We start from the raw sequence: 17680 nt of genomic DNA, 5'->3' as shown, positions 1-17680 counted from the left end.
GCTGGATCTTTATTCTTCCGAATCACCTAGGCTGGGGTGAGTTTGATCAAAGAGGGATCACAATAGTTGTTTCATTGTATGATCATTGGCGTAGCTAATGGGGGTGCCAGGCCCGTCTCCAGAATGATCTAGGTCCCCTCCAGAATTATCTAGGCCCCCTCCAGATAAATTGTCTAGCTACGCCAATGTGTATGATGTGAATCTGTAGGCTCGGTGAATCGGTTCATTTGCGTTGATTTTACCGTTGCACTGTTTAAGCGAGTGGAATTGATCTTGAAAAGCACTTTTAGTTTGTTTTGAGTTGTTTTTTTTTTTGCTTAAAAGTGAAACGATTATAGTTTGTTTTTTAACTGTCTCCGTAAAATTCAGTACTGTGTTTTTTTTTCGGTGGTAAGCTATAGTATATTTGTTCGTGTGAAAAACAAAGCGTGTCAATGGGCAGATGTACATGAAAGAGTGCTTTGAATCCAATCGACTTTGTTCATTTGTCAACTTGTCACTTGTACCCATTTTGGGGTAGGTTCAGTTTTGACCGATCTGGATGGATTCTATCCAAATTTGGGTAGTTTTGAAATAGCGTGTGGGATGGACTTGCTATGAGTGGCAGTACCAGTTCTCCGGAATTGGCTTGAAGTTTTTGTTTACGTATGTCTCGTCATCGATGACGACGGTGTATATTGCACCCGACAGTATCTGGCACGATTCACAACATCTTTCCGATGACACGATGTGAAAGAACAGATTTGTGTAACTTCTCTAAATGATCACAATACATCACACGCTGCAACAATTTTACCCAAATTTTAAAAGATTTGAACTCAAATAATAAACGTATAGAGCTATCTCCGGGAGGTGATGCACTTTTATCGTGGACGCCCTTTAATCGAAGACATCATATCAAGAAGACTGGCAACTTTGCTAGAATCCAAGCGAAAGATACAGTAGCGCTGCGCTTGAGTGAAGGTAGAAGCAACTCACAGAAAAATGAGCAAATACACAAATTAAAATCAACGTGTCCAAAGATCAATAAGTTTGGCCGGTAGTGAACTTTTCGCAAACTGTGAAAACAAGCGGTCGCTCCTTGGGCAATTGAATGGCTTTGTTCGCACTCTACAGAGTAACCAACAAGCCTGCTTATCACCCTCATTACAATGTAAAGCTGATTTAAGGCTGATAAAAAGTTTGAAAGTCTTATGTTAACCTTATATCACAAAAAGGGTGATTAGCGTGCTACTAGCGGGCGTGGTGGTTACTTGAGCCTTTTGCCTTGTAATTTAATATGGAATTGGGTAATATTTTGGCTCGTTCTCTGGTGTTGAGTACTATCAGAAGCAGCATGAACACCTAATTGGAACGTTTGTATAGAGAAACGAATAGGACGGTGCGGTGTGGTTGCATACAGCCTGAACTTCCAGAAAGAAAAAAATCAGTCGCAAATAACGTGTAGAGCTTTGTGAGTTTAGTATAGCTCCCAGAGACAGAATCTTAGAGAGTCTTGAATCCTGATGAATGTGGGCGTCTAAGTGGAATACCTGTATAATGAGAGAGAGAAGGATCCTTCTCTCTCTCATTATACTTAGAGAGTCTTGTTTGCTACCATACATACATGTCTTGCCTGGATATCAACAAACATCGTTTCAAACTGTGCGCTGTCCTAAATGTCGTTCCGCAAATCCCATTCATGGATCATTGCAATCAGGGATACTGAATGTCCTGTTTCTGAACACCTACTGTCATTTCAAGAACATTAAAATTAAATTTTTCCACGTGACATTCATTGCTCCCATTTTTGATCAGCTCAGTGTAACTCTCAATCATCCACCCATACATTTTCACACAGGACGTGAAGTGCCACAATCAATGATGGCTTCGGTAAATGCAGGAGCTAATGTACGTTGGAAACATAATCCTCATCAAACTAGTAATCATCATAAGAATTCACAACTGCCAAATCAGGAACCGCTGATCCGAAAACATTTTACACACGTGTGGTTCTATTATGCTGACGATCGGTAAAAGTATATATTTTGATTCTTTTGGTATCACCACTGGCACTGAATTTCCTTTTTGCTGCTCATTGCACCACCGGAAACGGTTGATTTGGATTTCACTTCATTTTAATGTGAGGCTGGGTCAGTTTTTCCTTGTGACTTTCTTTTAAACGCTGAACCCTATGTATCCAACGGAAAGATGCATCCGTGCAGACGTCTTCTTAAAATTAACCAACAATGACAGTTCCAGAGTATGCGATGGCTTTCGGAGCTGCAGGTGGCGGTGGATTTTTTGAAGGTGTTCAGCTGCGCACGGCTTTTCCCGAGACGTGGATCTGGGCGAGTTTCAGTGGGAATGATGGGTTTGTACTTTGATTTTAAGTTCACCGTAGGATAGTCTGAATATCGATGAAAACTACGATGGAATTCAATGTGGTGTGGTGATGGTGATGGTGTTGGTGGTTGTTTTATTTTTGTTTATGGGTCTTTTCATTAACTACGTAGACAGTTTACGGGGTTGGCAATCATCCACGGCCCAAACAAATTTTATAAAAAAAAAAAAATGTGTGTGGACAATTGTCTACACAGAGGAAGGGGGGGGGGGTGCAAGAATCCCAAAAAATGATCTACGTAGTTAAATAATAGCCCTTTCTACCTGATTAAGTTGTATTGCATGCTTGTTTCAAATTCTAAAACACCGGCTGATTATTGTTTGTTAAATCTTCGTATTGTAAAAAAGTCTGTTTTCAGAAAGTTTTCAAACCCATGAAGTACTTAGTTTGAACACTTTAAACTGATCACTGGTAATTTTATTGTTAGGCAGGACGATATCGTTGGGGAAAATCTCTTGAGATGAGTTCAACGATGCATTCTAAACAAAGCGAGGGAATAGTTGCAATTGTTCGCAAACTATTTTTGGAAACGTGGCCTTGGCTTCAATTTGAGAGGTTTGTGAAGGTTTAACCATAATAAATGTGCTTTTGAATATTTGCTATTCTAATGATACATCAAATTAAATATAATGCGCTTTTGGTCGATTAAAGTTTAGATCCACACAGTGCAATGGGTTTTAAATTAGATCACCTTTTCGAAAATGGAGGGCTGACCTAGGAGGTAGAAGTTCATATGGAAATTGGGTTCCTTGATTTTGAAAAAAAAAATGTGAATGTTATGCCTTATCTAGGGGTTGAAACGGTTGATTTTTTTTTGTATTTGTACTCTCATGCTCTACCGTCGTCTCTCTTACACAACACAAACGGTAGAACAACATTCGAGCAAAACAGAAAATTATCATGATACTTATGTGACATTTGTGATTTCATTCTAATTCCTCAATTTGGTGTAAATTCATCCATTTCTGATCAGAAAAGTTATAACTAGGACATCGTTGCTTTCTATTTTCAGAATTCATACAAGCACAACATCAGCAGCTCTTATTATGAGAAAAACTAAAATACATACTTTCGCGACAGTGTCGTATGACAGAGCCTGTCATATGACATTTTAGTTTGGTACTGTAAATTGATAGCTTGTTTTGCAAGTATTGGAAGCAAAGGCATTAGATTAACACAGAAAATGTGTCGACTACGGTGACCGCTTAGACTGGCCCTATCTTACGATTCCAAACGTTACAATGTTGGGAAAATAAATAAAAAATCTAATCTCACCAATGCCCAAGATAAAAAATCTAATCTCACCAATGCCCAAGATCACGCTTGATTGTCGTAGACAAACATCAACAAGCAAGCAACTGCGGATGATATTAAGGGCCCGTTGAAATATAATGTAACGCACTGTTCTTATACCTAATGCATGGTGGTTAACACATTTCTAGACTACCCCCACCCCCTCTTGCGTTACATAATATTTGAATGGACCCTTACAAGCTGTGATATCGTAGTTGCGGATATCATGCTGACGAAACTCACCAGCTACAATTCTAGCCAAACTGTGGTGAATTTGGAGTTTCATGAGTTTTGCTTTACATCGGAATGCGAACCGAAACTTCCATCACTGCTGGCAGCAATCGATGATTTTGCCAACACTGCTACCAAATGATCATGCTCACTTTCCCTAGATTTTTTATGTACTTTTCGTTCGATGGTGGTTCACAACAGCAAGGTTGGGAAACGACGCCTTAATCTGAAAGGGGCTCATTTTTCAGATCACAATGATATTTTATTCACACTCATAGACCCCCAAATAGATTTCGGTTGTTTCAATCCATCGCTGTTATATTATTTCACAGAAGCTAAATACGAATCCTTGATTTGCAGCTCAGAAATATGAGAAAAACAACACCGGTAGACACAGATTTTACTGCCAATAGATCGAAAAAACCGAACCCCTTGCAAATACTCATTTCAGCTAAAATAATGTTTTTCGGAATAATAAAACCAAAAGATGGGATGATGGCATGTTTTACTTGTAACTTAAAAGAAGAGGTTACAAAGTATGCGTTTGAAACATCAAACCTGTAAATTTTGCTTTCTATGAGTCGCAATCAGTGATTTGCTGATCGCTGAGTGAGTGAGTGGGTGAGTGTGTGAAAAATCGCTGATTGTGACTCTCATGAAGTGAAATAAACAGGTTTAATATGTCAAACACATTCTTTGCCACCTCTTCTTGTATCCTACCAATTCAAAATATGATCATGGCCTCTTATTATTTCATAATTAAAAAAAAAAAAAAACATTGTTTTAGCTGAAATGAGTATTTGCAACCTTGCCCGTATCTGCTCAATACTTGCGAACTCGTGTGACGGACTGAACTCGGGCGTAAATACAAACTGCGTGTCATATTTGCTAATTCTCAACGTGGAGTATAATACAAGCTGTATAAACTGTTCACAGATAAACAGACATAACTCACGCAAGTTGTTCATCGAACAAGCATTTAACGGCCAATTTAAAAGTATCGTAGTTGGTAGTACCACCACCTGTGGCGCGCATAGTCAATTCCCTTGCGTTTGACGTTTACCCACTACCGCCATCAGTTCAGCGTACTACCCACCACAGTGTACTCAACAGATGGCGGTAATGTTTTAGCGACGATGTTTTACAGTGAGAAATATTAAATGAGATATGTCTGCTTGTCTGTGAACTGTTCTTCACTATCACACTTCCGAAATGGATCTCACATCGGCAGTTAAATGTCAAATCTTAGAGGCTGTTCGTTTTTCCCAAAGATCATCCCTTCATCGGTCTCATAATCCTCCAATCGATAAGAAAGCGTCCCTCTTGAGCTAGAGCTTGGAGCTCTGAATCGGGACTACTCCCTGACTGCAGATGAAGCGTAATTTAAGGCATAATTCCATCGATGTTTTTTTGTAATACTTAATCCTGTGGTAAATTCCAAAAAAATTAAAAGAATACATAGAAGAATTTTGAAGTAGTTATTCTATAATTATTTGAAGTTTTAAGTGACTTGCTAGAATATTTTGTAGAAATTGTGTGAGTATTCCCATAGAAAGTAGGAGTCCTATGATTAATTTCTTGGATTTTTTTTTTCTTTATTTAACGTCGGTCTCTGTTCCGCAATCTAGTGCCAATCACCGATGGACATCGATTGCCATCCATTGACGGCAACCGAATGTGCAGGAAGGCAGCTTCCACACCTGCGTAGGATATCGCACCCATTCACAACATACATGGGTCGGGACCAACGGCTTTACTTCCCTTCCGAAGGAAGACGTGACCAAAGATTTTTATGCCTCAGAAAAATCCTACCGACCTCGGCTGGGATTGAACCCAGACCCATTGGGGTGTTATAAAGCAGTCACGCTTACCACTTCACCACTGGCGCCGGCTAATTTCTTGGATTTGTTTAACGAAATTCTTAGACAAATCATAAATAAATCCTGTGAAAGGTTATGAGATGAACTGGCTAAAAATCTCTTTAATAAAGTTAAATAAAACCAATGAAAGGTTTCAAGATAAATCCAACTTGGAAAAAAATTAGATTCTGGGACTGCAGATAAGTAAGGGAAATTGATGTAATGTCGGCCTAAATGCCCCTAATATGGGCCCATACATAAATTCAGCTAAATTTTCAATATCGACCAAAAATATCCATGAGTACCGTCCCAATGATGAGTTCATCTAGTTGAAATTGATAAATAGCAGATTTTTAGCGATAAGCCCAATCTTAGATCCATAGACCAACATTAGAGCCAGTCCTCATATATAGTTAAATTATTTGAGATCTTATATGAATATTTGAAAGATGTATGATTGACTGAAATATTCAAAATGCTGGACTTTTTAACATCGCTAAATTAAAATAAATCAAATGTCTAAGACTTCTTAGCATTTTAGGGTTCTTGCATTTGTAAAATTTTGAAGACGCTGAACTGTCTGTCTGTCTGAGTGTCTGAGACTATGAAAGGTTTTTTCGTTGCAGATTTCTCTTCCTTTTGAAATATGATCACTTCATTCAAAATTTTTCGCCCTCTGCTTTGAAACCTGGTTCCTTGCTCATAATAACCATTTTTAGGAGGTGATTAAAATCGAGATTAAAATATGGAGCCAAAAGCTACTTAAACCTCCAAGTGTCTTCATATCAGAGGCGTCGCGTGCCTCATTTGTTTACCTGTGCACCTAGCTTTGTTCGCTATAGTTTAACACCACCATGAATTCGAGGGTGATATTCTCAATTACTATATTAATCACTACCTAACGTAACATGTGAAGGGCCTATCATATTGTGTAAACAAAACTTGTATGGCCCTTTTCGCTCTAACCGAAGCAGGAGGAATTAGAAAACCTAACTAATTCTCGTTTTTATCACAAGGCTAACTCTTTCGACTGAAGTGTAATGAAGAATATCCGTCAAACACTTCCGAAAACATTGTTTGATACAAAACAATGTCAAAATCTAGAGAAAATTGATGCAGTTCCCTGGGTAGCAAACTTGAATTAACCAACTCTTTAGTCATCAAAACAACACTATCAGAATGAGCCAGGGGAAGCTCATAAGTTTTGACAGGCGCACCGGCGCAACCATCGGTAATTGAGAGATTTACAACTGTAAATAGAGTGAAAGCGAGCTTTTGCGCTCTCTCCATTACTCTCTTTGCCTGCAATCAGATATCCAAGTGCACTGCGAGAATTGCACACTTTAGGCACCCATAAATCATAAATGTTCTTCTAATTTAAAGTCACACATTCAAACCGGTCTATACTTGCATGATACACGTCCAAAGCGTACCAGACTACTGTTTCCGTGTTGCTCCCGTTTGACGCGTGACTGCTGAAAATGTCAATTACAACTAGTGGTGCAAACCGCCATGTATCCTGGAAAATTTGTGGTATGTTTCAAGAGGTGATAGAAGGTCTGCTTGGCTTACATCAGGCGTTTGACCACTCACAAACTTGCCACCCGCCACCCAAAAAAGATCGCTTTTAGGTGCACTTTTGGACGAGTTTTGTCATGGTAGTAATATCGACATGCTTAGAAATCAGTGCATTAGGGATTAGGCAGACCATCCGAACTGAATTTAATCATTTTTGAAGCAATCCATGGTCGAAAATTTAATTGAACCCCACTATAAAATAGTGTATTCATGGTCACATGTGGTCTGGAGTAAAGAAGTACATACAGCTATAATGTGACCATCAAATCTATAAAAATCTGAACACATTTTTTAAAATTAATTACACCTGTGTCGTGCACATGTTGCACATGTGGACGCGACGTCACTGCTTCATATGTCTTCAAAAATCTTCACAAAACATGAAATGTCTTCAAAATGTCTGCGAAAAATAAGAGTCGTCACGGGATATAAAATGTCTTCAAAATGAAAACATGGCATCTCTGGCCTCAAATGTCAAAAATCAAAACAAAAGTATCCTTTGAAAGAACTCCCGTTTACTTTTTAAACGGGACGTATCTGCTTTTGTAAACTATTAGCACTCCTTCACAAACAATCAACACCATATTGTTGAGGAAACGTTACTCTTTCTGATGGTGTTTTTAGTTTGCGTGACTGTTAATAGCTTCGAAAAATTGACGTTTGAATCTTTGTTTACAAAGTAAAATATTTCCCTTTGAAACAGTTATCGGGAACTGCTTATTTTTTAAAGGAATCAAAAACTTCGGCCTAATGACCCAATCAGCTTAACGCACTTTACCCTAATGACCCAGTTGGTTTTAGCAGTTCCACGCCAAATGGTGAATCGCTCTGATCCGACCTTCTCCGAATGGCACGATGCCTTGCAGAATTATTTGTTATGGTCAATGTTGCATATGAGCGAAAATTCGCAAATAAGTTCAAAATGGCGTATTCGATCCCAAGTAGCATTTTTGGTTTTATGAGGGTTCTGTAGACCACGATTTAGACTTGTAGATTGCTTTAAAACCTCGATAAAGCTTGCTTGGGATATTTGTTAACAAAGCATCCCATCGAAATGACGTTTGAAACAAAGTTTTAGGAAAAGATTAATCCTTTTCAATAATTTTAAGTAAACAATTGAAAGAAGTTTTTTAAACGAAAATAGCAAAAAAAAAATACCATCTTCAATATTGTTTGAGTATTATTATTACTATGTATCATTAAAAAAAAACTTATGAAAATACTATCTTTTGTGAAACTTCAATGTTGGATACTTAAAATTAACAAGAATCATAGAACACATTTTTTTAGACAAATTTAAGATCATCTAGTGTAGGAATTTTGCATAGAAAAACACTTTTACGACTTGAAAAATCGTTTTCTGTGCAAAAATTTGCAATATAATTTATAATCAATATGTTAAAAAGTTTCACTAAAAGTTTTTGTTTCAAAATTTTTGTTAATTTCTATATGATGAACATTTCACAAGGTTTTTTTTCCTCATCGTTGCCCACTGGTCACCATACACGGTCGAACTCCAGACGAATCTAGAACCGCATTACCGTTCATACTGGCAACAACGCTCTGTTGAGACAACCAAACCCCACCTCCAAGCTCCTCCCCTGATCCTATCCTTCGACTATGTACACGACACTTTTCTTTGGTTTTTTACTCAAAATGGCTAGAAATTTTTTAAGAGTGTATTTTTGCTGAGAATATTTTTTTTTCCTATAATTTTGTGTCAGACGTCATGTCGATTGGATGTGACATTTTCGAGGTATGATTTGTTGAAAAATATCAAATTCGCCATTTTTGATTTGCTTGATTCAAAATCACTGAATTTTACCAAATATATATGAATAACCATAACAAACAATTATGCAAAGTTTCAGGCAAATCTGAGAAGGTTTCATATTCTTTTTTTTTTTTGCTATTTCGTCTGGAGCTGTGGCCTACCGTACTTCGTCCCAGGCATGGTAAATCATTTACATTATTTTCGTATATTCATTTACATTTATTTACCTCTAACTTTACATCAACAGAATTCCTTAAAAAGATGTATGAAGTTTTTTTAGGCTTTAATATTAGCCACAACTTCTGTGAATACTTCAAATTTGAATCTCTTATATATGACGAATTAGAGCGGAAAGAATTTGTTATTGTTTTTCAATAAATGTAATTTACTTTCACTGAGAAAAAGTGGTGGGCTCTATTTGCATTAGTTCATCATGTATAAGAGGTACATAAATGAGTTATTCACAAAAGTTGTAGCTAATATTACACCTACATACACATAATTTTACGGAATTCTGTTGAAGAAAGAAGCGAAATTAATGCCAATGATTTTCCATGTCTACTTTGGCCTATTCTAGTTTGGCCTACCGTATTTTGGCCTATCGTATTTTGGCCTATCGTCCTTCGACCTATCGTCCTTCGGGGCGATGGGGCGAACCCTCCCAGCCCCAACTATGGCAACCCCAGGATTGCTCTAAGCATTAACGATCATATGTGTTCGGTTTGTTGCACTAATGCTTATAGCCTGAGTACTGCGAACTAACTCAAAATGCTTGTCATCCTGGAGCCGAGTCAAACTGTCAAACGGGAGCCAAACCTTCAAAAGAGCTCAGAAGTCACGTAGGTAGTTACTGTTTGAGCCACAAGTAAAGGTGTAGCCACCTACTGAAAACAAATTAAGAATTATAATTATGAAACTGTCGAAACATCAACCTTAGTAGGCGGATAATGTAAATCATTGAGCGTGATGCTCGAAAAAGTGTTTTTATTTGATATTAATAATGCCAAAACTGGGTTACTGAAACCAGAATGTAATCAAACTTTATAAGAGTCATGTGAGCTTTGTGGGCAGGTGCAATCCCATCACCATGTATACGTTATATCTGGAGCAGAGGAGGAGGAGCTAAGAGTTCATTTGACAGCATATACAATTTCGTGAGCTGTTTCAGAAAAACAATTTGAAAAAAAAATCGGCTGAGTTCGCAGTACTCAGCTTGTAGCATCCTCTTTTGTGTTGAAATAACACTTGTGAATTAGAAAAGTCTCGCACAACTTTTCAAATAGACCAATTTATCAAATCTCTTCATCTCATCACCTCTTTGGATCGCCATGGCCGTGTACAGACATTTGCTGAAATGCTCGACGCACAGTTCAGTGATAGAAATTATGATCCAGCATCCAATACAAAAAATACATCAGGAAACGAGTATGTAACCGAGTTATTAACGAAAGAGAAAGTCGATGAAGAGAATTGATAAAATTGGTCTATTTTAAAAGTTGAGCGAGAAGTCTATTCGTGTCAATCTCGGTTCTCCAAACTTGGTTTTTTTTTTCTTCAATCTGCTGGAATAACGGGCTAAATGTTAAATCTCGTATTCGGTCCTCGAAATTCTACCGATGCTTCTACCCAAGTAACCACCAAGCCCGTTAATAGCCCCATAAGGGCCGTTTTTGCAATATAAGGCTGATATACGGCTATACATTTTTAAATTAACCTTATATCCGCTTTATATTGCACTTTTCGTAATAGTGGGCTTGATGGTTGCTTGGGTACGCTGGACTACAGTCCAACCAACTTCACCGCGAGCATACACATCCACAATTTAGCAGTATTCACAGACCAGTCTGTCCGTTTCTGATTGAAATCGATGGAAAATCTATTTTTATTATTTGTTTCGATAAAGTTTTCAAATTCCCATCACCAACTAAAGGAACACAAAATCAACGTGAAATAATGATCTCTGAATGACCAAGTGTTAGTGCGTATCTTCCACTTATATCTTGAATCATTTTGTTTGCACTATCACGTGGGAATTCAGAGAGCTCTGATCTCTATGGCGGCCACCGACAACTACGCCTTTTTTTAAATCAATATCTAGTATTAGATGCAGCAGCAACATTGATTCGGAACGATTTTTTTTCCAAAATAATCAATGCGTTTGGACTTATTCGAATTATGTTTTATGCCTAATATCTTCTCCAACATTGATAATGGTAGGATCTGCAATAAAAAAATCTAAATATTCAATATGACCTTAACTACAGTGTTAGCGCTTCCTGAGTCTGTGGCCTTTGCTGCTCCGGGAGGTTTCAGCGGTTTGGCCGGCTCTGCTGGTGGCGTAAACCTGAGGAAGGATTTCCCCGAGTCGTGGATCTGGGACAGTCTAAATGAGGATCAAGGGTTGGTACTTTGTCTGAATTGATATCAGTATTCGGCTTTTGCAAATTTCTAAATTAGCGTTGCATTATATTTAGTTGAAATGAAATCTAATATGGTGGATGGTAAGACGATTAATTCTTCAGTTTATAATAGTTTTGTTTTGACATACGTAACATACGTGAACTTTTGACATAAGTAATCCTTTCTTTTAAGCATGAACTAGGGCCTGCGTTTTATTCGAAATGTAGCGTAGGATCACACATGTGATTAATTTCATTTAGCAACTCTATCTCCGCAATTTATGGAGAAGTACGGCCAACGATGTTGAGCTATGGCTGACATTTTCTTTAAAATAGAAAATTCTTTAAACAAAACTCTATTTATCACAAATGACGTCACACTTTGCTCCCTTTTTAATCCCCGTGTCAGCGGAGGCACGGTAAGCCTCGGCTGCGCACTCCCCATTATATCGCAAACTGTAATTACCAAAGTCATCACCAAATTCTTTCCAGCAAATGATACCGCCAGCCGGCTGCCTCCGATCACGTACAAGGTACAGCGGGCTCCGGACGGAACTCCGCTGTACACGGTGATTGAGAAGAATCCCCGCTTCCTGCCGGTGCACGAGTTCAAAACCAACACTCGACCACCGCTGGCCGGGCCGTTCGCGTTCAGTCGCATCCCGCGGCCCCATCGGGACATTCCACGGGTGTTCCTTTCCCGCGAAATTGCCGACACCTGGTTGTTTGAGAATGCCTACTCGGGGTAAATATCACGTTGGCAGAGGCGAGGACGCATTCGCAAAACTAATTGGCGTGTTAATCCAAATTTGTTTTTTACCCGTAACCAACATTAATTGAATGCGCTGCTGTTGCTGCTGCTGCCGCTAATATTGATCACACCGCACAGGAAGGGATGATCGTTTAGATCGATCCTTTCCGTTCCCCACAGAGAATTCTAGGACGATGGTTTAGTAACCACTGCCACTAAATCAATGAAATCGCATAACAATATGCCGCTGATAGATAATGAAGGTTTTACTTCGAATTGTTTCAAACTGGGATGGGTGTGGGACTTTGTTGCACTGGTGGTTTGTAAGCTTATTGCATTGTTGTTACTACGTAGCATAGAAATTTCCGTACTAACGTAATCTAGCATGAATGGTGATGTTGTGTCTTTGGGTTCCTGTAATGTAATGACCTAACGTGCATGCTACAGTTTTAGTTTTGTGTGACATGATCTTCCGGATTGGATTCAAGTACTAATTCAAATTTTCCTACCATGCAACACAGTTTCTCGGGTGAAAAGACCATCACCAAAAAAGTTCCCGATACCATCACCTCCTGGATAATAACTGGCTTTTCGGTGAGCCCAGTTTACGGACTTGGTTTGACCCGACAGCCGAGGAAGCTAAACGTCTTCCTGCCGTTCTTCGTATCCACCAATCTACCGTACTCGGTCAAACGAGGCGAGGTCGTGTCGATTCCGATCGTGATCTTCAACTACATGGAATCGGATCAAACGGCCGATGTGACCTTCCACAACACCGAGCAGGAGTTTGAGTTTACCGACGTGGAGAATGAGGTTCATGAAAATGCTAGTAAGTGACCTTGTTGGTAGTTAACTTGACTCACTTCATCAGTGGGGTTTATTTGTTCACAGAGCTAGAACTGTTCCGCAAAAAGAGCATCCACATTCCATCCAACAGCGGTAAAACGATTCCGTTCATGATCAAACCAACTAAGCTGGGTCACATTACAATCAAGGTTACGGCCACTACCCCGCTGGCAGGAGATGGCGTTGAGCGTCAGCTGCTCGTAGAACCAGAAGGACTTCCGCAGTACGTTAACAAGGCGTCATTTGTCGATCTGCGTGCTACACCGGAGGTGAACAACAATTTCACGGTGGAGATACCGAAGAATGCCGTTCCGGACTCAACGCGTGTTGAAATTGCCGTTATCGGTAAGTTTTTTTTCCAACTTCCCATATCAACTCCTCGATCAACCATTTATCCCAATTGCAGGTGATGTCCTGGGGTCAACCATCCAAAATCTGGACTCACTCATCCGCATGCCATACGGATGCGGAGAACAGAACATGCTGAACTTCGTACCGAACATTGTCGTTCTGGATTATCTGAAGAACACCAACCAGCTTACGGCAAACATCGAAGGAAAGGCGAAAAAGTTCATGGAAGCTGGCTATCAACGGGAGCTCACCTACAAACATGACGACGGATCGTTCAGTGCTTTCGGAAAATCTGATCCCAAGGGTAGTACCTGGTTGACTGCGTTCGTTGCTCGTTCGTTCAAGCAAGCTGCCGAACACATTAGCGTAGACGAGAAAATTATCGACAAGTCTCTGGAGTGGCTCAGTGATCAGCAGTCTCCCAACGGAAGCTTCCCGGAGGTCGGTAAAGTTTCACACACGGATATGCAAGGTGGATCCGGTCAGGGAATCGCTTTGACTGCCTACACGCTGATTGCGTTCCTGGAGAACAAAAATCTTATCACCAAATACCAAAACGTCATCAACAAAGCTCTGGACTACATCGTTCGGAATACGGAAGGGTTGGACGATAACTACGCTCTGGCAATTGCGGCGTACGCCTTGCAGCTGGCTGATCATAGCAACAAAGACTACACTCTATCTCTACTGGACACGAAGGCCACAACCGATGATGATCAAAAATGGTGGAACAAGCCAATTCCGGAAGCCGATAAGAAGAATCCTTGGTATGGCAAGCCGAATTCCGTCAATGTTGAAATGTCCGCTTATGGAATGCTGGCTTTCCTCGAAGCAGGACTGGACAGTGATGCCCTGCCGATCATGAAGTGGTTGATCGGGCAACGTAACGACAAGGGTGGATTCCAGTCCACCCAGGATACCGTCGTAGGTCTACAGGCACTGGCCAAGTTGGCCGCGAAGATTACTTCCAAAAACAACGACGTCACCATCGTTGTCACATACAACGACAACCAACAGAAGGAAATGAAGGTCAACACGGAGAACAACATGATCTTGCAGAAGTTTGAACTACCACCGTCGGCGAAGGACATTGACATCAAGGCAACTGGAAAGGGATTCGCCATTGTTTCGTTGGGCTACAAGTACAACATGAATGTCACCGGAGAGTGGCCGAGGTTCGTACTGGATCCTCAGGTAAACAAGAACTCCAACCAGGACTATTTGCATCTCACTGTGTGCACGAACTTCGTTCCAACGACCGGACAGAACAAATCCAACATGGCCGTCATGGAAGTGGGCTTCCCCAGCGGTTTCACCGCCGATTCGGACACACTTCCCTCGCTGGAGAATATGGAATACATTAAGGTAAATTCGTAATGATTTTGGTGGAGTCTCGCTGTTCATTAGCAACAATTATTCAATTGCAGAAAGTGGAGTTGAAGGACGGCGACACGATCGTTGTGATGTACTTCGATAGCTTAGACCGTAACGAACTGTGCCCAACGGTTTCCGCTTTCCGAACGCATAAGGTCGCCAAGCAGAAGCCTGCCCCGGTTGTTATCTACGACTATTATGATAACTGTGAGTTCTGATGCCCCGCCTGTTTTCGCAAGCCACATTTTGACCCTTTCTATGTTTCCAGCTCGTATCGCCCGGCAGTTCTACAATGGACCCGTCGCCGGACTTTGTGACATCTGCGAGGATGAGGATTGTGGTAATTCCTGTGCGATCCGTTCACAGAAGCAACGATCGCCAAAGGAAGCGGCGAAAGAGGAAGGATCGATTGGAGCGGCTGGTACCTTTGGGGCCGCTACTTTAGGTCTGCAACTGATGGTGGCTGCACTGTTGATGAAGCTGTTCAACTAAAGGTTTAGCTGGGCAACGAAATGGGCCGCTGTGAGTGGATGTAACTTGCAATAATCTTGCTAGAGTGGAGTAATAGCTGTGTGTACCTAGTGGAAGATTATTGTGATTTGATCTTTATTTTTAGGAATTTGCTCCAAAATTTTAGCAGTAAAATAAACTATGAAAACGATTTATGTTAGATGAGTTTTTTGATCCGAACTATTACGGAGAAGATGAGGTTTTCAACGGTGGGTGGTTTGCCGTCAGTATGGGTTTCAATTACTCACTTGCTTCAAGCAATCCATGTGATAGGCCATTCAATAATAGCTTAAGCATTTTGGGGAGGGGAAAGGCTCGAGGAAAAGGATGTTTGAAATTTGTACTATCTGCAAAAATGGGTCTAAAACTACTCAAAATTCAATATCTCAAAAGGACGCTGGATTTCTGTCATGAACAATAACTTTTCCGAAGGGCTTTAGAAATTTATATTTTGGACCTTTTCATCCTATTTTCGAGAACATATGTTTTAACTGCTTTAGTTTTCGTAAATCATTAGTGTTTTCTACATATTTTTTTTTGAATAATATGCCTTTATACAATAGTTCATAAAGTAGAGCGAATTGTAGGCCACAATAAATAGGGAATTAGAGGTTAAAGTGGATCCACGGTTCCTATTTTTTAAATGAAGAAAGGTGAAATTTTTTGGGTGACCCAATAAATTGTTCGCAGAAAAGTCAAAACTATTTTAGGAATTATAAGGTATTTTGGGGAAAACCTACTAATGTAAAGGTGAACTCGTTTCTATGAGCCCATTACTTTATACATTAGGTTTTGTTCGGGAAGCTGCCCATTATCTATCTTTACGTACGTTTCATCGTCCATGAGGATGCATCCTTCGTACTTTGTAAAAACCTAATTGTACAACCTCCGGGCACATCTTTTGGCCACTAGATTCTGCTTCAGTGTCCTGTTTGGTTGCTTACTGGCCCGATAAAATCGAAACAATTCTCACTGACGAATACTTCTGACGGTGTTTTGGCTGGCAATGAATTTCTTGACAATATCATAATCCGACAGTTCTGGGTTTGCCCTAACCGTTCTCAACACCTTCAAATACAACTTCCCATCCTTAGTTTCACCAACAATCTATACGAAACTAACGATTTTAAATTGGCTCACTACTTGACTAGCCTATTGGTCCCAAGCAAATCGACTAACGTACCCCATTCTAGTATAAATTCCAGTACTACACTATGTTTGTTTTGATTTGCTATGAAAGTTCGACAGATAAAATTAGGGGTTAGTGGATTTTCCTATTTTTCGAGGGATGAATCGATTAGCTTGGGACCGAAGATAGTACCAGAGCTGAGCCAAAAAGTAGAGCTCGTTTCTTCGGGACCTTCGGGTCTTAGAGTTACCTCTATGGTTCCACTACGACGCTTGCTATGATCCTGCCGGTTGATAGTATGCCGCTCACAGAAACGCTTGATAACACTGCACAAATAGTCGATTTTTGAACCAGACCACGTAGGATTTTCCGAGTGGGTGTCCAAAATTAATTTTCGCGGCTTCCATCAAGAATAACTTCTTTAAATAAAAAAAAAAAACAAATCTTTACGAACTTTTCAGCACTGAAAGAGGAAACATTTCAAAACAAACTGTAACCAAGTAACCAAAAGTTCTGATACATGGCTATTTGTAGCTTAAGCAGCTTGGTTGAAGGTGGTCTATAGAATTCTAAGCAGCCTCATTTTTAAGTCGTTATCAGAACTTGAAAGTTCCGGTACCATAATTGAAAAGCATTCTTAGCAGCTTCTGGCGAAACTTGAACGGAACTGTTAGAAAATGAATTAAAAGAAAAGGTTTTTGTCCTTTACACCAATTCTATATTTAGTTCGCACTGTTATGAAAGTTATTTCTAAAGGCAGGTATGAACGTGTATTGATTTATCAGCATTAGTAGTAGGATTGGAGCGCTTTAAAAAATTAAACCCAGTCCTTCTGCGTGAGAGCCCCAGCACGAACCGCTACGTCAGCTGAGATATATTAAAGTGAACTGTTGTCCTGCCTACTGTTGGAGTTTTCAGTGCCAGCTGACTGACTTAAATACGGAACACAACACCTTGATGAATTTTAAATTGGTGTTTGCCCGCATGGTATTCCAACACATTTTTGGCGCAGTGGTTAGCGTTCGTAGATCGCATGTCGAATTATTCGAATCCAGGAAATTACTTTTTAATTATTATTTTTTTATGTTTGGAAATATTTAAGAGTTATGATCCATTGATTATTTCATATTTACGTACATTCAATTTTGTTACTAATAAAGACTTGTGCGGATTGCTTCATGTGACTTGAAAGTCCTGTCGGA

General features: G+C 39.8%; 1 protein-coding gene across 13 annotated transcripts in view; it reads left to right on the top strand.

Annotated features, from left to right (window-relative positions):
- The window catches only part of LOC135697020 (thioester-containing protein 1 allele S3-like), a 71580-nt gene extending 56083 nt beyond the window's left edge, over positions 1-15497 (top strand). For 10 of the 13 annotated variants that reach the window (XM_065216577.1, XM_065216579.1, XM_065216576.1 and 7 more), the window contains exons 9-13: positions 12790-13097; positions 13160-13459; positions 13521-14830; positions 14893-15046; positions 15108-15497. In XM_065216577.1, coding sequence (XP_065072649.1) covers positions 12790-13097; positions 13160-13459; positions 13521-14830; positions 14893-15046; positions 15108-15331 — 2296 coding nt within the window. In that variant the 3' untranslated portion in view covers positions 15332-15497. Of the gene's footprint in view, positions 1-2235; positions 2354-11382; positions 11519-12009; positions 12263-12789; positions 13098-13159; positions 13460-13520; positions 14831-14892; positions 15047-15107 lie in introns of all 13 variants that reach the window. The other 3 variants (XM_065216571.1, XM_065216583.1, XM_065216584.1) reach the window with 3 other exon arrangements.
- The last annotated feature ends 2183 nt before the right edge of the window (positions 15498-17680 follow it).

Source organism: Ochlerotatus camptorhynchus, unplaced genomic scaffold (assembly GCF_037179485.1).
Source record: "Ochlerotatus camptorhynchus isolate MF236.1 unplaced genomic scaffold, CSIRO-AGI_Acam_v1.1 ptg000064l, whole genome shotgun sequence".
In the NCBI taxonomy this organism is placed as follows: Eukaryota; Metazoa; Arthropoda; class Insecta; order Diptera; family Culicidae; genus Ochlerotatus; species Ochlerotatus camptorhynchus.
This window is presented reverse-complemented; position numbering and strand designations above follow the sequence as displayed.